Below are 23,652 nucleotides of genomic sequence, written 5' to 3'. Positions count from 1 at the left end.
AGAAATACCATGGTAACGGCTCTGTCCGGCTCCAGCACCTGCGTTCACATCTCCTCTACCCACAGTGTCCGGAGCTGCCCCGGTGCCTCTCAAAGCTCTCCTCCCTCCCCTCCTGCAGCCACAGCCACGAGAGCTGACCCCGTCCACGTGCCCTGCCCCTTCCCTCCAGACTTTTCTGGGCCAACCTGTGCTGGCAGGTTACTCTTCCACAAGGAGGAAAGAAGCTCTGTCCAAGTTACTTGCCACCTCCTTGTCTAAAAGACGTAACATCTGTGTTTTATTTGGAAATCGACAGACCACGTGATTCTGACATGCCTTTTCAGTCTAGCATCCAGTGGCCATGCTCCCACCCCTAAGCAGCAGCTCACGTGGGCTGCTTAGCCTGGCCCCAAGGACCCCAAGGACTGCTGGCCTCTGGAACTTGGCCCACCAAGCCACCTGTCTGCAGGACGCATGCTCCATCTCACCTTGTCAAAGTCCTAGCCCAGCCCAGTGCCACCTCCTCCATGAAGTCCCAGCAAGGATGAGAAATAATGGCAAAATAGGGCAAAAGCATATTTGAGACGCATTCCCTGGTGTCACCCAAGAGCTCGTGAGTTAGAATCGCCAGGGATGGGGCATAAAGCTCTAAGTAAGTAGTTGCAAGGACTTGGCCACTCATTGTGGTCAAAGGGATTCTCTATGTTCTTTTCCCAACCCCTTTCCTCTACAATATTATAAGAAAAAGAGTTCTAAATCTGAGGTGGAGGAGGACGGGCAAGCCATTTAAAACTTGCTGAATCTTAGTTTCCTCATGTGGAAAATTATAATCACTGTAATTATCTGAAAAGACAGTAGCAGAAGAAATAATTCAATATTTGAGGAAGTGATTTAAAAAGCATAACAAAGCATCATGCAAATGTAATAGATAGTTATGAGAATGAGAAGGAAGATGATGGAGACTCTGATGAAGAAGAAATGGTAATAGCAGAATTCTGGCTCTTCTGAGTCCCTGGCATGGGTGAGAGACTGCATGTCAAGCAGAGTTGGTTTCAAAACCACTACCTCCCAGCAGTGCCATGGAGATTAAATAAGATAATGTCCACAAAGTGCTTAGCACAGGATGTGACATTAAGAAACACGTAGTGGTGATGGTGCTGATGGTGGAGGTAGAGGTGATGGTGGCAGTGGAGGTGATAGTGATGGTGGTAGTGATGGTGGAGGTGTTGATGTGTTGATGGTGGTGATTATGGTGGTGATGGTGCAGGTGCTGGTGGTGGTGATGGTGGAGTTGTTGATGGTGCTGATGGTGATGGTGGTAGAGGTGATGGTGGCAGTGGAGGTGATAGCGATGGTGGTAGTGATGGTGGAGGTGTTGATGTGTTGATGGTGGTGATTATGGTGGTGATGGTGCAGGTGATGGTGGTGGTGATGGAGTTGTTGATGGTGCTGATGGTGATGGTGGTAGAGGTGATGGTGGCAGTGGAGGTGATAGTGATGGTGGTAGTGATGGTGGAGGTGTTGATGTGTTGATGGTGGTGATTATGGTGGTGATGGTGCAGGTGATGGTGGTGGTGATGGTGGAGTTGTTGATGGTGCTGATGGTGATGGTGGTAGAGGTGATGGTGGCAGTGGAGGTGATAGTGATGGTGGTAGTGATGGTGGAGGTGTTGATGTGTTGATGGTGGTGATTACAGTGGTGATGGTGGAGTTGATGGTGGTGATGGTGATGGAGGTAGAGGTGATGGTGGCAGTGGAGGTGATAGTGATGGTGGTAGGGATGGTGGAGGTTTTGATGTGTTGATGGTGGTGATTATGGTGGTGATGGTGCAGGTGCTGGTGGTGCTAATGGTAATGGTGATGGTGGTGATGATGATAGTGTCACTGGTGGTGATGGTAAAGTTACTGGTGGATGTAGCAGCAGCTATGTACCCTCTGCATTTGCACCTATACTTGGGTGTGGGGATTTGAGATGTGCTGGCCAGCACCAAGTTCTGCAGCAATAAAGAACTGTTGCGCTTCCCTGGTGGCACAGTGGTTGAGAGTCTGCCTGCTAGTGCGGGGGACACGGGTTCGGTCCCTGGTCTGGGAGGATCCCGCATGCCGCGGAGCAACTAGGCCCGTGAGCCACAACAGCTGAGCCTGCGCGTCTAGAGCCTGTGCTCCGCAACGAGAGGCCGCAATAGTGAGAGGCCCGCGCACCGCGATGAAGAGTGGCCCCCGCTCGCCGCAACTGGAGGAAGCCCTGGCACAGAAACGAAGACCCAACACAGCCAAAAATAAATAAATAAATAATTAAAAAAAAAAAAAGAACTGTTTATTAACAATAAGCCTGTTCCTTGTCATTTTCCTTTTCTTCTCTTTTAAATTGCTACCCAACACAATGTCTGGATAAACGTTTGTAATTTATCACGAGGGCAACTTTTTCAAGCCATTCTGGATGCCAGGATGCTGAGCAAGACCAGCATTTCTGAGGCTGCCTGTCTGTCTGTGGAGAAGAGGGGAACCTATAAATTCAGAGGAGCAATTCCCTCCCAGCCAGGACGAGTTAACACAGCCATGTGAGGGGCCATCGTCCGATGAAAGGACTGCTTGTGCAAGTGGTTCTAATATGAGCCGTATGGTCTTTTTGCTCAGTCCCTGTTCTCCGTGCCTCCAAATGTCAAACGTGATTATTTTCTACCGGTTAGAGCTGAAACCAGGTGCTCAGAGAAAACCTAGAGGGTCCTGAAATAAACCTGGCTGCACGCCACGAAAGGCATCCAACAGTGGCCTGCGATCCAAATGATGCCATCACCATCTGGCAGAGCAGAGGAAGGCGAGAAAAAAGGCTTTACATGTTGAAAAGTAAAACAAATTCAACCCAGGCTGCCACTTACAAAAGACCACTAGTGTTTCCCTCTCTCAAATCTACTAGAAATCAGGGCTGATGGACCTGATCGCTTTCAGCCATGTGAGACCCTCGGCTCCAAGGGCAGAAGCCAGAGATTAAAGTGACAGGCGTTCAGGGCATCCTTCAGAACAGGCACTGGCAGTTACAAGGGGTCCGAGACCTCTCCAAGGCTCCTGCCGAAAGGACTGCTAGTGTCCAGTTTAGAATTCTGGTGTGTAAGTGGACACACACACACCATTCTAAAGCAAAAACAGGAAAGGTTTGGAGCCAGGACAACCTGAGTTCTAATCCTTGCCTCACCATTTATAATCTGTGTGACGCTGGATAATCTGATTTATACCTTCAAGTCTTGGTTTCCTCATTTGCAGAATGGGATTAAAACCGCCAGGCTTCATAGGATCCTTGTGAGAATTACGTGAGAAACATGCGTGCAAAAAAAAAAAACACAAAAAAACAAAAGAAAACACCTAAGTGCCTGCTATGCAATGACAATTCAACCAATATTATTTCCTTCCTACCTTACATTAGTTCTACATGTGTAGAGGTTCTGTTTTTAACATATGTTTTTAAAGCAACTGACACCATCGGGCCCACCAAGAGACATTTGGGGATCACTCTGTCTCTAGGAAGAAGGGGAGCTTCATATTTGATAGCGTCACTTCTTCGGTTCTCACCTCTTGATAAGAGAGAAGAGAAGGCAGAAGATACTAAGAAAATGATCACAGGAACCAAAGAGACTTTCCCCGGCTTGTGGGAGGGGCGGTGACAAAGCCCGGAGCAACCTTGAGCAGTTAGGTCATTTAATATTTCTGGACATTAAATTTCTCACTGTCGATCTCAGAGATTCCTTCCACCATGACGATTCTCTAGCTTAAACGTTCCAAATTTTACACTGTTTAAATGTCTGACAACACGGAATTCTCTTAAGCAAAACTTTTTTTCCCCCTCCTTTTTGTCCAGAGAGGAAAGAAGATATCTAGGCTATTTTAGGTGTGCCTAGGACCACAGAGCAAGATAAAGGCCAAGTAAAAGGAAAGGTACAGAAGAAACCAAGTTTTCTTCTTTAGAACTGAGCATTCTAGACGTCCAGATGACCAACAGGTACATGAAGAGATGCTCAACATCCCTAATCATCAGGGAGATGCAAATCAAAACCACAATTAGATGTAACCTCACATGTGTTAGAGTGGCTATTACCAAAAGACAAGGAATAACAAGTGCTGGAGAGGGTGTGGAGAAGAGGGAAGCCCTGTGCACCGCTGGGGGGAATGTAAATTAGTTCAGCCACGATGCAGAACAGTATGGAGGTTGGTCAAAAAAAAAAAAAAAAGGAACTACCACATGATCCAGCAACCCAATGCTGGGTATTTACCCAAGGGAAATGAAAACACTACCTTGAAAAGACACATGCACCCCCATGTTCATTGCAGCATTATTTACAATAGCCAAGCCATGGAAGGCCCCTAAGTGCCCCGGAATGCAACAACGGATAAAGAAATAATGGTACGCATACAAGAGAACAGTAGACGGCTATAAAAAGAAGGAAACTGCGCCATATGCCACAAGGATGAACCTCGAGGGCATCATGCTAAGTGCAATACGTCAGACAGAGAAAGACACATACCGCATAATCTCATTTATGATATGGGATCTAAAAAAAACTGAACTCATAGGTAGAGAGAACAGATTGGTGGTTGACAGAGGAGACAGGGGTAGGAGGTGGATGAAATGGGTAAAGGTGGTGAAAACGTTAAAAAAACAAGTTGGACATTCTCTGTCGTAGGTCAGAACCCAGGTGGCCAGATGTCCAGTCCTGGGTCCTGTTCTCCCCACACCACCCCAGTGTGTCAGCCCCCAGAGAGCAGACTCAGGTGTGATCCATTCATTCTTGCACCCTCATTGTATCTGATGCTCATGAACGACACTACACCTTTATGCATATTTTATATGCTTACACATATTTTCATATTTATTTTAATGCATGTATAAAAACATGTTTTTATAAATGTGAGGCACTCCTCTAAGTGCTGCAAATACAAAAATAATGTTCTCACAGACTTAACATTTTAGTGGTGATAACAAAAATAAACAAATTCTCAAATAAGAAAAATATGTCCTCTACAGAAAATTAAAATAGGCTGGTGTGAGAGTGACAGGATGTCTATTTTGGGGTGGATGATTAGGGCACAAGAGTTTTTTTTTTTTTTTTGAAAAATCAACCTCGTGCAAGCTCTTGAGTGCCAAGCGCCTCAGTGGCCTGGAGCCAGGCTGGTTCTGCTTTGGATCATTCAGGGTTCAGATGCACTTGTAGCAGTGCCCGCTCCAGCCAAGAGACAGCACTCCCGGACCCCAACGCCCCGCTCAGACAAGCAGGAGGAAATCTGAACCTCAGAAAGGCTTGAGTACCTTCTCTACCTCCGTCTAAAGCAGGAAGCAGCCGGGCAATGAGTGCCTATAACATCCCCCTCAGGGGGAGGCAACCATCTCCCAGGGCTATGGGCTCTGCAGGATGGGGATGAGGATGGGGATGGGGGTGGGGATGGGGATGGGGGTGGGGGTGGGGATGGGGGTGGGGGAGGGGGTGGGGTGGGGGTGGGGATGGGGGTGGGGGAGGGGGTGGGGATGGGGGTGGGGGAGGGGTTGGGGGTGGAGGTGGGGAAGGGGGTGGGGATGGGGGTGGAGGTGGGGAAGGGGGTGGGGGTGGGGATGGGGGATGGGGATGGGGAAGGGGGTGGGGATGGGGATGGGGAAGGGGGGATGGGGAAGGGGGTGGGGATGGGGATGGGGAAGGGGGGATGGGGAAGGGGGTGGGGATGGGGATGGGGGTGGGGGTGGGGTGGGATGGGGAAGAGAGTGCCTGGCTCCCAACTCTCCCCTTTCACTACGTCATTGTCGAAAAATACCAGCTTTGTCCAGAATGAATGCATTCACCTCGCCAGAGATTACACTGTCTGCCGGTTGCTAATCTCTAAAATAAAGGGCCCGGACCCCTTTCCCCACTCCGTGCTTTAGTCTCAGTATCTCAATTCCCAGGTCCCTGTGGCTTGTCACTGTCTCGTCTCTTCTCTTGTCACAGCCTGAGCGCTGCCATTAGCAGCGCTCAGAGTGACGTTTCAATTGAAGCAGGAAGCGGCAGGTCACCGTGTGGGAAGGAGAGGGGTCCTGTTTTGAGTCAGTCATCATCCTGTCTCAGGCCTTCCTGACTCAGCCACAGGCTGACTGAACAGGAAGCTGCCCCCCAGCCCACGCCACCATCACCGTTTGTCGTCCGTCCACAGGTAAAGCCACTGAGGAGCAACACCCCCGGGATGGTGCAGCTCAAGTCAGGGGATCACCAAGGACACGGAGGGACGGGGTCCCCAAGGACACGCCTGGCCATCGTACCCCATTCGCTGGAGGATGCAGGACGCGGGAGGAGCCCTCCTCTGCCCCGGCACACCCTGTGTTAACACCCTCACCCCCCGCCTTGCGACTCTCGGCTCACCCTCCCCTGCTACACACTGGGTCTCTCAGGCCACGGGCTCTGCCTCTGTTCCAGCGTCCCCCCTGCCTGGCAGACCACCTGGCCCAGGACGGGTGCTCCTCCCAGCCACGCCCACCCCCCCCCCCACCCCGTCTGGGCCACGCCCTTTCCCCTTGCTCTTTTGGTCACTGCCATCATCCCCCCCAACTGGTCTCCTCCGGCTGCAGTCTGTTCTCAACACAGCGGCCAGATGGATGCGTTTAGAATGTAACCTGCGCCGCGGCACGCCTGCACCCCAAATCCTGAATGAACAAATTGCAACCAGAAATGTATGAGACAGTCCAGGAAACGGTGAACCCAAAATGAATACACGAAGAAGCTTTTTCATAGATTTAGGTGGGATGACGGTATTAAGGTTTTGTTTCTTTTACGTACGTGCTGAAATATTTAGAGACACAATGTGATGCTGTTTGAAATTGCTTCAAACTAACCCAGCAGTGGGTGGAGGTGGGTGAGGTGGGTGAGTCACCCACTGGCCAGTGACTTGGTAAGTGCTGAAATGGGCTTGGGGGATAAGGGGGTTTACTTCACTTTTCTTTCTATTTTTGTATATGTTTAATTTTTTTCATAATAAAACATTTTTGAACACACTCAATAGCCCCACGTTGCTCACAGTAAAAGCTAAGATCCTCACAATGGCCCACGAGGCCTGAAATGGACCTGCTCCCAGTTTTAGGACTTCGCCTCCTCCATGCTGGGCCCTTGCTCGCTCCGGCCACATAGGTCTCTGTGCTGACACACACGCAGCCGCCTGCCCCAGGGCCTTAGCTCTAGCTGTTTCCTCTGCCTGCTCAGCTCTCCCCCCAGCTACCCGTACAGCCAACTCCCTCACCTCCTGAGAACCCGCCAAAACAGGACTTTCTCCATGGGTCTTCCAGCATTGTTTATTTAAATGCTAATTAGTATGATTCTTTTCCTTGCCTACCAGAATGTAAGCATCTTGAAGGCAGGGATCTTTATTCTTCACTGAAGGATCCCACTTGCCTAGAACAATGCCCATCACCCAGTAAATGATGAAGAAATACTTGCTGAATGAATGAATTTGTGGAAGGAAGGAAAAGGGAGCAAAGAAGATGCAGGGATGGGAGAAGGGCTAGTAGAAGAAAAATGGCAGAGATGGGAAAGGACAAGAGAAACAGAAAGAGAAGAGAAATCAGTCCAGGGTCCTCGAAGGATGCTGGCAGAGGTTGAAGTAAAAGCCATGTCCGTGGCCCTTTTACTTACAGATGCGCTTAGGAGCTGGAGACCAGGGAGCCTGAATAAAAGCAGATGGACATGAGCCAGTGTCCAGAGGCAGGACGTCCTCTCGGGCAGGGGGGGTACTCCCTGTGTCTGAATTACTCTCTTCAGTGTCCCATCTGTTCCTGCTGAAATCCGCTCACTCCTGCGAGGCTGCCTCAAATACCACGCTCCCTGTTCCCAGCCCCATGGCCTCTCTCCACTGAGCTCCCTCTGTCCTCTCTACACTTATAGTCCTTATTGGTCCCCACGGAGGCATCTGGCTTCCCTGTTCATGGGTCTCAAGTCCCACAGGCTGTGAGCTCCCGAGGGAGGAGACCATAATCTCTTCAGGGACCCCAGAGCATTTAGCACAGCACCTGTGCTTCGTCAGGGCACTTGTGGGCTTTGCTGGCTGACTGATGCATGGAAGGGAAGAAGGGAGGAAAGGAGAAGAAGGCCCTAGAGACACACGGTCCCGTGTGTGCGTCCCTGAGAGGCATTGGTGGCTGGGCCTGCTGTTCGTCCGTGAACAGAGGGACGGCAGCCCTTCCCCAGCAGTGTCAGGAGGCCTGGTGCTTAGATGGAGCTCAGCGACTCAGTACGTGCGCCCCTACCCCAGTCCTACCCTGACTGCTTCCCTTAGACGGAGCTCAGTGACTCAGCATGTGCGCCCCTACCCCCGTCCTACCCTGACTGCTTCTCTGGGTCCCCCTCTTTTACTCCTCAAATCCCCACTCTTGGGGCACACGTCCAATCCCCAAGGCCCCTGGCCAGTGTTAGATTTGGACCAGGCCCTGCCCCCACTGCACGGGCGGCTGGTACTATTACTCTCAGGGGTTAGAGGTGTTTCTGGGAAGGACAGCAACCATCCCTGGGCAGCACATGAACACTTTCTGGGGTGCCAGGAAGTCATGGCCAAGGAAGCGCGGCCTAGACAAGCAAGCCCAGGCAAGATTTGTCCCCTCTCCCCTTAATAAGAGCCAATTAAATAAAGATATAGATTAAAAAAAAAAACAAACAACCTTTGCAGTCATGCTTGCATCAGGAGTTCCACTCACCATCTAACACTGTATTAGGAAAAGTAACACTTGGAGCAGTTCAAGGTAAGATGAGATAAGGGTCATCTAAACGTCAGTCACAGAAGGCACAGGATTGCTGTTTTCTCCTAAGGCTGTGCATGAGTGTGTCAGGAGAACGAGCGCCGTGACAGCTGCCACATCCTGCTGCCCACAAAGGGCCCCATGCTGGGCACTATTTCTCACAACTCAGCCGGCTGGTTGCCTTCCCACCATAACAAAGTAAACAGGCTCAGAGAGGTTGGGTGTCTTAAAGGGTCACACAGCTGCTGAGAAGTAGAGCTGAGCTTCAAACCCAGGTGCGTCTTGCTGCAAAGTCCAGGATCCTCACTCCATACAGAGGCAAAGGCAACCCAGCTTTGACCCATCTGACTGACAGTGAAACTGAGGCCAGGGCTGGTGATGTTGAGTGGGAGGTGACATATCCAAGGTCTTCTAGTAGGATAAGTGACTTCTCCCACCCGCCCTACCTTCATGACACCCTGCCATGCTTCAGAGCTAGCCTTCACAATAAGCTCCTCTTAGAATCTTGAGATTTCAAGATTGTTACAGGATGCAGAGGTGCCTGGAAACCAAAAGAGGAAGTTCACGGGTGGGTAAGGACCGGCTGGAGTCTGTGCTGAGTCACAGGAACAGGTCAGCCCACTTCAGAACTGAGGAGGCACAGTGTGATCAGTGGGCCCAACCACCTTAGACAGAGTGAATCCCAGCACATCTGTGACACCATCCGCTTCACCGAGCTACGGCATCTCCAGGCCATATGTGAAGCCATACACGGGACTGCGGCAGCCTCTGCCACGTGCCAGGACCCTCATTTCCACCTATCTGTCAGGTCACCCGGCCTCTGAACTAAAACCTCCAAGGGCAATGAGCTCACTACCACCAGGGGCTGCCTCACGGTCTCTGGATGCTTGTGCCCTGGGGCTGTTTTCTTAAGTGAACCAGTAAAAGATGATACAAGCTTCACTATTCACAATAGCCAAGACATGGAAACAACCTAAATCTCCATCAACAGACAAACGGATAAAGAAGATGTGGTGTATACATAAAATGGAATATTACACAGCCATAAGAAAGAATGAAATAATGCCATTTGCAGCAACATGGATGGACCTAGAGATTATCATATTAAGTGAAGTGAGTCAGAAAGAGAAGTACAAATATCATATGATAGCACTTATATGTGGAATCTAAAATATGACACAAGGGGTTTCCCTTGTGGCACAGTGGTTAAGAATCCGCCTGTCAATGCAGGGGACATGGGTTTGAGCCCTGGTCTAGGAAGATCCCACATGCTCCAGAGCAACTAAGCCTGTGCACCACAACTACTGCGCCTGTGCTCTAGAGCCCGTGAGCCACAACTACTGAGCCCACATGCCACAACTACTGAAGCCCACGCGCCTAGAGCCCGTGCTCTGCACAAGAGAAGCCACTGCAATGAGAAGCCCGCACACCGCAACGAAGAGTAGCCCCCGCTCGCTGCGACTAGAGAAAGCCCGCGCACAGCAACCGAGACCCAATGCAGCCAAAAATAAATAAATAAAATAAATTTATTAAAAAAATAAATAAAATAAAATATGACACAAATGAACTTATCTACGAAACAGACCCACAGACATAGAGAACAGACTTGTGGTTGCCAAGGGGGAGGAGGGCGGGGAGGGGATGGAGTGGGAGTTTGGGGTTAGCAGATGCAAACTAGTATATACAGAGTAGATAACAACAAGGTCCTACTGTAGAGCACAGGGAATTACATTCAGTATTCTGTGATAAACCATAATGGACAAGAAAATGAAAAAGAATGTATATATATGGATAACTGAATCACTTTGTTGCACAGCAAAAATTAACGTTGTTGATCAACTATACGTGAATAAAACAAATTAAAAAAATATATTATAAGTTTAAGGGCTCGAGGTCAGGAAATGTGAGTTGAGTCCTTACTCTGTGCCAGGCACCTGCTAGGAACTGAGGACAGAGCTGAGGTCAGTGCCAGTTTGCCGTGAGGGCACTGAGCAGAGAGATGCCACGCCCTCTGCCTTAAAACACAGTGTCAGGAGCCGTGCTTACTGGTGGATTCAAACCCATAAGGTGTGCACCGTCTGGATAAAAAGACAAGGGCTAAATGAAATGAAATGAAATGAAATACCATAAGAAATTATGATATGGTATTCAAAAATAATGTAGATGTTTAGATTGGAGTAGCTAACAGCCTACTGGCAGACCTCTATTCTTTCACTGCTGTTTTTTCTTATTCTCTCCTTAAGACTTAGCTCAAACATTACCACTTTCAGGAAGCCCTGGCTGGCCCCCAGGTTGGGTCAGTTGCCCCTTCCCTGTGTTCTCTCAGTACTGGGCGTCCTTCTACTGGGGCTCTGATCACACAGGGACGTGAGTTTCTATATACATGACTCATGGCAGACCACAGACTCATCTGCATGAGATGACCCAGGACCCAACTCAAGGCTGAACATGTAGCCCATACTCAACCACTGTTGATGAACTCAATCTAACTCTTCAATCTGCTTCCAATATTCATTCCAAGCTGCCAAGACTGGGGCCATCTCCTCTGTCTGAGCAGCTAAAATGGGGGGTGGGGGCAGTGCGGCTGAGTTGGGGCACCAGAAAGGAAAGACAGTTTACTTACTCGGAGACCTGGCAAACCAGGAGGTCCATCCTTGCCTTCTGGACCCATCAGACCCTTTGAAGGAGGAGAAAGGGGAAAAAACAAGAGAGACAAACCATGGTAAATACAGAGTAAAGACCACAGGATATACTTCGCCCTGTCACTCTCATTGAATAGGAAAATACCATCCCATTCCAGTGGGGAAACTGGGAGGTTAGAAGGGAAAAAAACATCCTATTCCCTCAAATCTATAACACTTAAAATATGTGCACCTATCTGATGTAATTACGTGTGATTAACAACCAAGATGTAGGCACCATCATTCATACTTTATTTTTTTATTTTTTTACAGTTATAGAAATTAATTTTATTTGGATTATAAATGTTTTAGAACAGGTATTGGGATTGGGAATTAAAGACTACAAAAATCAATATTTCATCTTATTCCTTCTAGAGAGCACATCTACTTTTCAGCATTATTTCTTCAATCATAATATAATCTGGTTTTACACAATAAACTTCTTTCTTTCTTTTTTTTTTTCACACACACACACTGTATTTTATTTTTACAAGAGATAAGTAGACTGACACCAAGCATTGTACATGGATGACCACAACAAAAGCAACAATGATTGCAATTACCAAACATGAAACACACTCATACTATGTCATAATATTGACATTCAGTCCAGTAATCCTCCACTGTAACAGCTCCTTTACTTTGCAGTGAAAATTGATTTGTATATTCTTTGACTCTGAGTCCTTGTGGGATTTTTTTTTTTAATTCTGACAGAAAGTCACAAAAATTATACTCATCCTCATCAGTTCACTCAGTCCCATGTAATTAATTTTTTTTTCATCTTCATCTTTTGTTAGCACTTTTATGAGTTCATCAGTTTTTCATTAGAGTTCTGAAAATGCTTATTCATTCAGTTCAGCAGTACAGTCAGTTACCAGAAACCTGTACTTGTCAGAGTCTTTTCCACATCATTCATACTTTAAAGATGAGTACAATAAGGACCAAAGGCCTTGCATCAGTGCTTTGTAAAAAGTGCGCACAAAAGAGGTGCCTGGAATCCAAGTGTCTTTAGCTCTAAGCCTGGTGCCTTTGCCCCTGTATCTTGCTAGTTCGGCAATAACTGGCTTGGGTTATCTGACTCTTCATCAACTGCGATATGCAAAATGACAGTCTGGATAAATAAATGAAATCACCTGAGAAAGATCAATTTCCACAGAGCAAAAAAACACAAACAAAAAACAAAAAACAAACTGGTGCAGGAAGAGGTCATACTGACCTAAGTAAACTCCTGCCCCCTAACACCTCACTAGGTACCTGCTGCCTGACCTCAGACAAGTCACTGGGCATCTGTGGACCTCAGTTAGCGCATCTCCAATGTGAGGATAATAAACTTTCCTACCAAGTGGTTGTGAGGACCACATGAAGGATGGGTACAAAAGCCCTGACAAAGCACCTCCTGACAGCACCCTGATTTATACCCAAATGTATAATGAAGTCACGTAGAATACGGCATGAAATGTGAATGGGAAAATGAAAACTTCAGCTCTAACTGTGACTCTTATCACCAACTTTACGGGTGAATTTGGGCCAGAAATTCCCTCTCTGTGCTTCAATTTCCTCATCTTCAATAATATGATTATCATGCAAACAGCTACTATTGCCACATTTTGCATAACTATTAAGTGATGGAATTCTATTTATGTCTAAGGTCTTTTCCCTTAATAACACCATAAAAATGAATACATGAATGGACAAACTGTAGTAATTAAAGGTTTAAATCTCCCTTCCTCACAAGGATTACTGCAGTGAGCTCAGGGCACACATCAAGGGAAGGAAGACCCTGCAGAAGTGAGTTTTCATTAAGCATCAAGAGATGTCTCACATTTGGTCTGCCCAGCTGGCCCTTCTTTATTACACTTAACCAAACATTGCTAAAACTACCAGAACTGTTTCATCTTGGGGAAAGAATCAAAGATGCAAGCCTCCTCAACAAGGATGGAGAATGTTGCACACTTTCCATTTAGAGAATGGGATACATTTTCCTCTTTCTGGGATTGCTAAACACAAACTCCAAATTTTCCATTCTCAACAGAAGTCACTGAAGCCAGGTTCTCGATTTGATTCAATCCAAAGAATATTTAGGGAGCAACTGCTCTGAGGGAGGCCCTGGGCTAGATGCTGCTGGGGATTCAAAAAAGACAGAAATAACAATTGATATCAGTATTGGGCTTAATAAGGCTTCACAGAACAGTGCTTCTTACATTAACTCATTTAACCCTCACAGCACATTTATGTAGGAAATGATGTCGATGACGATGATTTCCAACTTAGGAAAGCAGAAGAGGATAAGAGGGGTAGAGTTCAAAAACCCAAAGCTACTTGGTGGATGAACTGGGACATGAAACCAGATGCTCTGGCTCCTAACCCCAAGTGCCTTCCATGGCCACATTGCTCCTTATGAGCTCAGACTGCAATCAGGCCCCAGTCTGATGTCCCTCTTGAATATCTGTCAGGGGGGTCACTCCTTCATAAGCATGTATTAAGTTCCCACCATGTGATAAACATGTGGATTTAGAGACAGGAGAGATATTGGTTGTGGCCTTAAGAACCTCCCACTCCTGGTCTCTCATCACTGTTCCCCACTTTTCACAAGGTCTTTAGGTAGGCTGTTGGGTTTCTGAACTCCTTCCAAGGGAATTTCATCACCAACATCATGCATTGTACTCAATCCCATTCTATCAAGAGTATCTAGCCCAGAGGACCTCTTCAGAGCCCTGGACAGCTCCACGGGGCTGCAGGGTTGAGGCAGTCCGGTATTTGCAAGTACTGAGGGTTCAGGACCCTCTCCTTGTCCTATACAATGGGTCACAGGAATGACACATGCAGAGAATTCTCATTAATCATCTAGAGATTGCAAGTGTTTACTCACAATTATTTGTTTTTCACACTCCTTTCACATGGATCAGTCCATGTGCTTTCATCCCTGTATCTCCAGCCTTAATATTTCGATTGATATAAAATAAAGTACGTGACCACAAGTGTTTGAGGTTTCTTCCTTCTCTCCCTCCCTCATTTACCATAACAAAGTTCACATGAGGGGGAAGGACTGCCCATTATTACATCCCAGATCCCAGAGTGAGAGATCAAGAAGGCTGCCTCATGAAGTAAGCAGGGCTGAGCACTCCTAGCTTCTTAGCCCTTAGTGGGAGCCACGAAGTAAAGTAATTCTCCTCTGTGCATCTCAGAGGATATACTGCTGCATTGTGCACTCAGGAATGAAAAGAGCATGGACCAGTCTGTCAGACAGGTCTGGGTTCAAAGCTCAGTTCTGCTTCTTAGTTGTATAACTTCGTGCATGCTACTTAGTATCTCTGTACCAATGTCTTCATTGGTAAAAGTAGAAAAATAACAACTTCACCCTTGCAAACTTAATATGCACATGTTTGCATGTAAAATATACTACAGTACAGATGGTCAGTACTTGCCAATTATGACCTGAAATATATGTGCATATATGCACAGAGAGCTAAATACTGAGAGCATACTGCATTACCTGCATTATCTACTTTAAATCTCTCAACAGTTATAACAATGGTGGAGAGCTCTGGAAACCAAGCCTTGGAAAGGTTAAGCAAGGTATCTAAGGTTATAGAGACAGAAGGGAGCTTTTCTGACCTGAACTTTTCGATATGAAATTGTTCTAATTATACTGGAATTAAAAACATCTTCTAAGTTTCTTCTAGTTTTGTCCCAGCAAAAACATATACATTTATCCTAATGAGGAATGGGCCTTATTATAAATCCAATTATAAATCTGATTTATGGACATTTCAAGATAAGAGTTGTTTTATTTCCTTCAGTAAAACAGTCACTTGAAAGAAGCAACAGCATGTTACCAGGAGGAGCAAGGTTCAATCACTGACCTGTGGAATTTACTGTATTCTTATTAATTATCCTTAGTATCTGAACTCACATCAAAAATGATCAGAGTCCCTTTGAATGGCCTCTTCCCAAATGGTTATTTACACATCATTAAATTCTTAACAGAGGGAGAAACCGAAGGCTGAAGTGTTCCAAACCACTGCAAAGTCGGTATTAATCAGAAACATGCGAAAAGCAAATGTGCACTGGAAATGATTCAACTGGCATTGAAGTGTCCAATGTTTTTATTCCACTTTATCTGAAAGGAAACTAAAACAGCAGACTGAACACCAGAAACCCCAATCCTGGCATGTTTGGGACTGGGGGCTCTGAAGGCAGGCTGCCTGGGCTTCAAGTCCAGTTGCACACTTGCTAACTGCATGATCCATGCCCAGTGACTTCAGTCTTCAAGGCCCAGTTTCCTCCTGTGCTAGATGCTGACAACAACCCCTGTCACTCAGGGTGACGGGATGAGCTTCTGAAACAACGCAGAGCTCGGAAGCGAGAATGGCTATGATTTTCCAGACCTAGAGGTGTGGACCCCGGGCTGGGGAGGGATCACTTACCGGAGCGCCTGGTGGCCCGGGAGGGCCCTGGTGACCTCGTGGTCCCGGGGTTCCCTGGTAACACAAGTCAAACTAGAATTAGCCATGACTCCCCGTCCTTATGCCCCGGGCCACCACCCATGACCCTTTGCTGACTCAGAGTCTTCTTCCCAAGTTCCCAAAGGGGACCCAGCGACACAGGGTGGGAATCTGCATTCTTGGCAGAGTCAACTTGACCTGTCTCTGAAGGGCTCCACCTGAGCTCAGCAAGCAGTGCCACCCCACGCCAGCGGCCTTCCTATTTCTGCCACCACCTAAAGCCCCACGATGAGGGGACCCACATCCCTCTTACCTGCTCGCCCTTCAGGCCCTCTCTCTGCACCTGAGGGACAAACCAGACGTCAGTAAAGCTGGTGGCGCTTTCTTAATAGTCACCCTCGCTCCGCTTCAAGGCGCGCAGGCACACAGCCTGCCGGAAGGCAGCAGTTTCTGACTTGTCTCTGATTTTACCCCATTTTCAGTGGGCAAAGCCTTGTATCCAGCTCGTGTCATCAGAACAGTTCTGCCTCATTCTCAGAGGCAACGACTCTCCCAGCTACACAATCCTATCAGTGTCTGAGTCCGCGATTCCAACCACGGGTGACTGCATCACTTACCACCGAGCCCGGTACCCCGGGAGGTCCTGCCGGCCCCACGGCACCCTGCGGAGAAATGACAAACGTTCCAACAGAGGGTACTTTGTTCCCTTTGTGCATATGCATACACATACATACACACACACACGTGCGTGTGTACGTATATATATATATACACTTTCTTTTTCAGATTCTTTTCCATTATGGGTTATTACAAGATAGTGAGTATAGTTCCCTGTACTATACAGTAGGCCCTGTTGTTTACCTATTTTATAGATAGTAGTGTGTACCTGTTAAGCCCAAACTCCTAATTTATCTCTCCCCCCTTTCCCCTTTGGTAACCATAAGTTTGTTTCCTGTATCCGTGAGTCGATTTCTGTTTTGTAAATAAGTTCATTTGTATCTTTTATTTTTAGATTCCACAAATGTGTGGTATCATATGATATCTGTCTTTCTCTCTCTGACTTACTTCACTTAATATGATAATCTCCAGCAATCCCACTCCTGGGCATGTATCCAGACAAAACTCTAATCCAAAAAGATACATGCACCCCAATGTTCACAGCAGCACTATTTATAACAGCCAAGACGTGGAAGCAACCTAAGTGTCCATCGACAGATGAATGGATACGGAAGATGTGGCACATGTATACAATGGAACGTGACTCAGCCATAAAGAGAATGAAATAATGCTGTCGGCAGAACACGGATGGACCCAGAGAGGATCACATTAACAGAGGGTACTTTCTGCCACCTGCTCCTGCTGGTCCCCACACCCCCAAGGCCCCCGCTCACCCACGCACGTCCTCAGGACCACCTCCTTCTCTGCGCTCCAGCACACACGCCATCATGTGGGCTGACTTAACAATCTCAAGTGTCCTGTCTCATTCATACCTCTGCATCAAGGTAGCAGGAGCCTTGCTCTCGCTTACGTACCCAGTGCCTACACCTGGCTGGCGCTCTTCCCGCCACCTTCCCGCTCAAGAGCACCCCTTGCTCCACTGTTCAGTGAGCACCTGCTCGCAGCAGGCTCCGCACCACGCACATCAAGAGAGTGATCACGCCCCATGACGCGTCCTCTGCGCCCAGTCACGGGTTCAGCACGCGGTCAGCGCGCAGTAAATACTTAGCCAGTGACAACTACCACAGAGGCTGTGCTGAGGCCTGTCCATCGTCACCAGATCACGACGCACAGAAGTTTTGTTTTCTGCCTCCCTCGGCCTTACCGCCAGGCTCTGATGCCTGTGGCTAGGTCAGGTTTTCCAGAGCGTGGGCTACATCTTGGTTCTACATGGGGCATATCTGTCGACAGAAAAATCTTCACTGTTACTACCCTAGTGCCCTATAGCTAAAACGAGGACACTGCTTGTAGCCAATGTTCCCACATGTAGCTTGGAGATATGACTGCATTTTCCCTAGAGGCTCGCTCAGGGAGCACAGGAAGCCTTGAAAAACTACTGTTGAATAAGTTGGCAAAGAGTAAGTGAGTTGCTGGATAAATAGGAAAGCATCTATTAAATCCTAAGGCCGAGGATTAAGAATGAAGGACTCAGGGCACGTCTGTCACCCTTCATTGCATTTGAGGTTCTAGCTTATGGACAGGACCTGTTTTCTCTGACTGGTGCAGTTACAATTCTGATGGTCCCACTGCTTTCTAAGACTTGGAAAAAATCACATCTCTTTACATAGCATCAGGTGTTTTTCTAAAATCTCAATTAAGAATGTCTTTTTAAAACAGACTATTTTTAGAGCAGTTTTTAGCCACACAGCAAAGTTGCGTGGCAAGTACAGAGTTAATGAGGAGCGTCGATTTGCCTTGCTGTACCTGCCTTTCTGTCTCTCACATGCAATAACCGAGTCCTGCCTCAGAAATGTGTTTCCATTCTTGCTTTTCCTTTCCATGACACCACCACCCACATACACACGGGTGCACACACATGCTCACACACAGCACTCTTTATCACCCTATATCCCCTCTACACACTTCCACGACCTGGACGCAAGCCCAGCTGCACGCAATCAGAACCCAGCTCGGGTGTGTCTTCTCCATTCCCCCATGAGCCTTCTTCAACTCTCCCAAGCATAAGTCTTTTTTCCCTACACGCCCCCAAACCTTATTAATATTTTGCCAATATGATTGTTAGAAGACATTCTGAACTATACTGTAATACTTCTGTGTGGCTGTCTTAAATGTACAAAAATATAATATATATAAATATTGATATATATAAAATATATACATAAATATGTATTATATATAAATGAGAGAGAGAGAGCTTTATGTGGCTGAATAATGAATCTTTTGAGGTTCATACTGTATCTTTCTTCCTTTATTTACACGCTGCCTCATTATCACATTTATTTTTATTGTCTCCATTGTTGCATTTCTCATCATTACACCACGGAAGTGAAGTTCAATGATAGTTATGAAATCAATTAATCAACGCATGTTTTCTCACTTGCATAGGTAATGTTACAGATTATGAGATCAAATGTATTAAACCATTATTAAGGAAAACTAAGATCCTATAGTCCATCCATAAGAATTGTGTATGTATAGCTAATAGATATCGGATCCTTTTTAAACGCCTGGCCTTGATCCAAGGACTTGACATGACGTAAATCTTGTCCTCTCAGATACTACCCTACCTCAGAGATGAGGACGCTGAAGCACAGAGATGTTCAAGGTCAAAAAAGCGCGTCTGTCCTTGAATCACTTTCTTTCCACCACGTGGGTGCCATGTTGTTCAAAGATCTATTTTATCCCTTGGGGCAGTCAGCCTCCAAGACGGCCCCCGCCTCCTGATTCACATCCTGCGCAGGACCACACTGCACCACTGCTCATCTATGTGGCCAGTAACACACAGCAGAAGTCAGAGGTACTGCTGCAGGATGAGGTTATAAGACATGACTGTGGGTTCCCCCTGCCAGACCCCAGTCTCAGAGCGCTCACAACGCACTCTAGGGAAGTGATTTCCACTTCTGTGAGCAGCCCCAGGGAGAGGCCCGTGTAACGAGGCCAGTGGCCACCAAGGAACCGAGGCTTCCAACCACCCTGTGAGTGAGCTTGGAAGTGGATTCTTCAGATGACATAACTACACCCTGGCGACAGCTTGGCCTCCTGGGAGACCCCGAGCCAGAGTAGCCCAGCCGTGCCGCTCCTAGATTCCTGGCCCTCAGAAACTGGGCGAGACCACACTTCTCAGGTTCAGGATGATTTGTTATGCAGCAGAAGATAACTAATAAAACCATGGAGTCAATCCATTAAAACTCTTAATACAGAAAAGGTAGAGCATCCCCTGATATTGAGGTCTGTGGTGCATCATCGTATGGGCAGGTAGATCTATACACCTTGGTCTGTAGCCACTGTGGCGTCTTGAACAAGACACCCTACTTCTCTGGGCCTCTGTTTTCTCATCTGTAAAGTTAGGGGGTTTAAAAGATCAGCTCTATGGTTCCAATGACTTTCTCAAATTGTAAAGCAGCTAAGATTTGTCCCAGTGATGTTCTCTCAGAATGAGCTGAGACACATTCTATCACCTGAGAACCACTGGTTTCTCGACTCTTCCAATGAATGCCCCATATCATACCATGACCCTTGACCGTGTCTTCCCATTTCTGCTGCATTCATCATAATAAGCAATGTACAACTCAGCTGCTTACCAATCAGGAGGGGCCAAACACCTCTATAAATGAAGTGGAAGGTTGGAATTTATAACACACACAGACACACACACACACACACACACACACACACACACACACACACAGTATTGGGAAAGAGTTGTCACCTAGATCCAAACTGTAAGACACATTCTCTCTTCAGGACTTGAAATAAACTATTTATTTTAGGATTTAGCATCCCCTGTCAAGGAACTGCAAGAATACATTAAAACCCTGACACTAGGATAACATAACAATGTAAATCTCAACTCTAAAAATACTTTGAGAGAGAATAATTAACTCAGCTAGAATTGAAGCCCAAGTGAGCAAGTTTGGAAGAGATCAATATTCTCCAGCCACTTTTCCTAAACAGAGGCTTGTTTAGCTTGTATATCTTTTTATTTATTTATAACTATACCCTGTCTGCTTCGGTAAAGAGTCAGAGCAGCCTTTTTCTTTTCCTTTATTTTCAGCATGTGCTGAGAACTCGTCTGGATCGGGCAGTGACATTCACCTGAACTCTGCAGTGTGACACTGAGAAATGCTGCATCCCTGGTCTCACCCTCCTAGGTTTAGCTGGATTCCTCCTGCTGCCCATCTCTCTCCTAGCTGTTCTCAGACCCAAAGTCTGATGTATTTCCTAAGGGCCTAAGATCTGGAAGAAAATCTTTCTCTTGTACTCAAATGCAGGGCTGTATTTCATCACTCCTCCCACTATAATCCAGAACGCAGCACACCTTCTTAGTTTCCCTCTGTGACCCTGAATGCCTGGGAAGGTTATTATCTTCATACAGTTTCATAGCACTTCACAGTTTACAAAGAAATTTCACATGCAGTTCTTTCTGTTGAGATAAATAAATCCTAAGCAGCAAATTCACTGAGTTAAGCCTTGTTGTGAAAATGTTCTAGAATAGATGACCAGCAGGATGAGATAAAACCTTATTTTATTTATGAAATATCTAGCACATTTTCAGGAGTATAATTCTGGTTAAAAAAGAAAAAACAACTAAATGTTGCAGAGGAGAGAGAAGGAGAAAAGGAGAAAGAGGAAAAGGCGTCTGTGAGGATTTTTTTTTGCATTTGTTCATATTTTGCGTTAGTCCAAAAAGCCATTTAAGGGCAGCACAATATTTTAATATGTCCGGAGGTTATATAATAGGGATTTTTCGTTTGTTTTTTAAATAGATTTTTATTCCTAAAAGTAGAAAAAAATGTTTAAATACAATAACCAGAAACTTCTTGTAGGCTGAGTTCTAATACCTGACTCACCACCTTTGTCTGCACTTTGTTCCCAGAACTCCAGCCTGGGCCCTCCAACACACACACCCCAGGCTCTGATTTGTTCAGCTCACACACCCGCTTGTCAAGAGCCATCTGTCACCCCAGGGCCTGGCTTACCTTTTCTCCCTGGGGCCCTGGCATGCCAGGAGGGCCGGGTCTTCCCTGGAGGAAAGAAGGAAAGGAAGGCCGTCAGGGGCAGCAGAGGAGAAGGAAGAGGCCGAGGGCAATGCGCCTCCAAATCTGTACCTGGCCTTTTTCCCCAGAAGGCACCGGTCCCCTTTGACAAGGCTTCCCAGACTGCACTTATTGCTAGAAAGTTCTTCCTCAACTAACCCAATGCCACATCTCCATGTGGTCCCCTTTGGACTCATAGATGCATCTTCCCACACCATCCTACACTTGCCTTTATTTTCCACTTAACAGTGTATCTCAGAGAATATCATATCAGGACATTAGAAGCTCTGTTAATTTCCACATTAATTTTATGTTATTCTCCTGTATCTATTGATGAGCATTAGGGCTGTTAGTAATCTTTTATTCTCGGGGACAGGACTGCAATGAATACAGCACTTTGAACACGTGCGCGTCGCCCACGGCCTTTACGTTAATGATCACGTGTCGTACTGCTGAGGTGAGAATGGATTTAACGTGGTGTGCTCTCTGGAATCCCTCCACTCTGGCGTGGAGGAGCCCACGTGTGGCCGTAAGCTGGGGGCTGGTCGCTAACCCTCCTGGAACCCCCAGCCGAGCAGGACAAAGGCCACAGCCCCCAGGCCCTACGAGCTCCGCACAGGTCCCAGTCCCGTCCGGCCCCCGGAGCCAACGCCTGCCTACCTGCTTTCCGGTGTCCCCGTGCTTCCCGGGGAATCCATCCAGGCCTCTCTCCCCCTGGCAAAAGAAGGAAAGAGAAGAAATGAAGAACAGAGGGGCATCCCCAGGGTCAATGTCATAAAAAAGGAAAGGCCAGCAAAGGCCCTTAGTTCCCGAGCATGCTCTGTTCTCCACGAGGCACCAGGAGAGCCAAACACACACACAGCAGCCTAGAGTTTATGTGTATTGGGGGTCAAGGAGCATAAGTTAAAGGTCAGGGAAACCCCATTCCCATCTCTGCTTCTCATCTACATCTGTGACCAAGTGAAGACCACACAGCCTCTTGGAACCACACAGACTCCTTATCTCATGGGTCTACATGGGGCTCGTAATGTAGCTCATAAAACTGTGGACACATTTTACACATCATTCATCCACCCAGGAAGTATGTATAAACGTCCACTGTTTGCAGTGCATGGTTCAGACCTAAGAGTTAACGGCTGGATCACAGTGGGCTACCAGCCACACAACCTCCACCTATCAGCTTATGTTCACACAGGTGTGACTCTCTTATCAGCTCTGGAATCTTGGGCAAGTTGCTTCACCTCTCTGAGATGTTTCTGTTGACTGTGTTTCCTGGGGATGAAAATTATCCCTTCTTTGAAAGATACGGATGACTAAGGAATGAGATGGCTTATCTAAAACACCTGCTTATGACAGCCAGTGGATAAATACCAATGTTCTCCTCCAAGCCATGCCCGTGATGCTGGTGTGTTCCCCTCATGGCTGACTCCTCGGGTCCAGTGTTCCTTGCTGGTGTCCTTCTCCCAGCTGGGCCCTAAGAGCTCGGTTGATGGAGAGAGATCACTCCAAAAGGTGGGTTCATGCTGGTATCAACAGCCTATGACACAGCTTCCAAAAGCCCAGGCTCCTTCTTTTGAGTGCCTCAATTATAGCAACTTCTCTCGTTTCCAAGGGCTATACTTGCCGTTCTCTCTGCTGGCTCCTCGGTGCCCTCAGGGCTCATGTAAACGTCACCTCTTTGGCCTTTTAGTCCGGATTCGATGTCCTGTTCTTCCCCAGCATGGTCTCATATGTGTCCCCCTCACAGCTCTGAATCCAATTTGCATTTATTCTCCACGTGACCACCCTTCTCTCCCCTCCCCCAGGAGGACCGGGCTGGGTTCACTCTTTTCGTTGTTGTGTCCCCGGAGCCCCGCCTGGAGACGCGCAGTGTGGCCCCAGCTGACACTACTGAATGGCTGCAGCACGGCACAAGAGAAGGATTCGGAGCTCTCCTTCTACTTCCCTGTAACTTTCTTTCTTAAGTTCTTTCTTTCCTTCTTTGTTGTTTTACGGTTGGTGTGTCTTCCAGGATGGTGTCTTCCTTTGCATAACTGAAGAGTCTTGGTTTGCTGCGCATCTTTGCTCTGCCAGTCCGGGGTGCCTGCCTGCAGATG

General features: G+C 47.1%; 1 protein-coding gene across 1 annotated transcript in view; it reads right to left on the bottom strand.

Annotated features, from left to right (window-relative positions):
* Positions 1 to 23,652, bottom strand: part of COL22A1 (collagen type XXII alpha 1 chain) — a 266,083-nt gene that overhangs the window by 120,034 nt on the left and 122,397 nt on the right. Inside the window, exons 17-22 of the mRNA XM_028166969.2 lie at positions 22,217 to 22,270; positions 21,500 to 21,544; positions 16,460 to 16,504; positions 16,156 to 16,185; positions 15,825 to 15,878; positions 11,340 to 11,393 (exon numbers count right to left, since the gene is read on the bottom strand). Coding sequence (XP_028022770.2) covers positions 11,340 to 11,393; positions 15,825 to 15,878; positions 16,156 to 16,185; positions 16,460 to 16,504; positions 21,500 to 21,544; positions 22,217 to 22,270 — 282 coding nt within the window. The remainder of the gene's footprint in view (positions 1 to 11,339; positions 11,394 to 15,824; positions 15,879 to 16,155; positions 16,186 to 16,459; positions 16,505 to 21,499; positions 21,545 to 22,216; positions 22,271 to 23,652) is intronic.

The sequence above is a fragment of the Balaenoptera acutorostrata genome, chromosome 17, assembly GCF_949987535.1.
Source record: "Balaenoptera acutorostrata chromosome 17, mBalAcu1.1, whole genome shotgun sequence".
Classification (NCBI taxonomy): domain Eukaryota; kingdom Metazoa; phylum Chordata; class Mammalia; order Artiodactyla; family Balaenopteridae; genus Balaenoptera; species Balaenoptera acutorostrata.
This window is presented reverse-complemented; position numbering and strand designations above follow the sequence as displayed.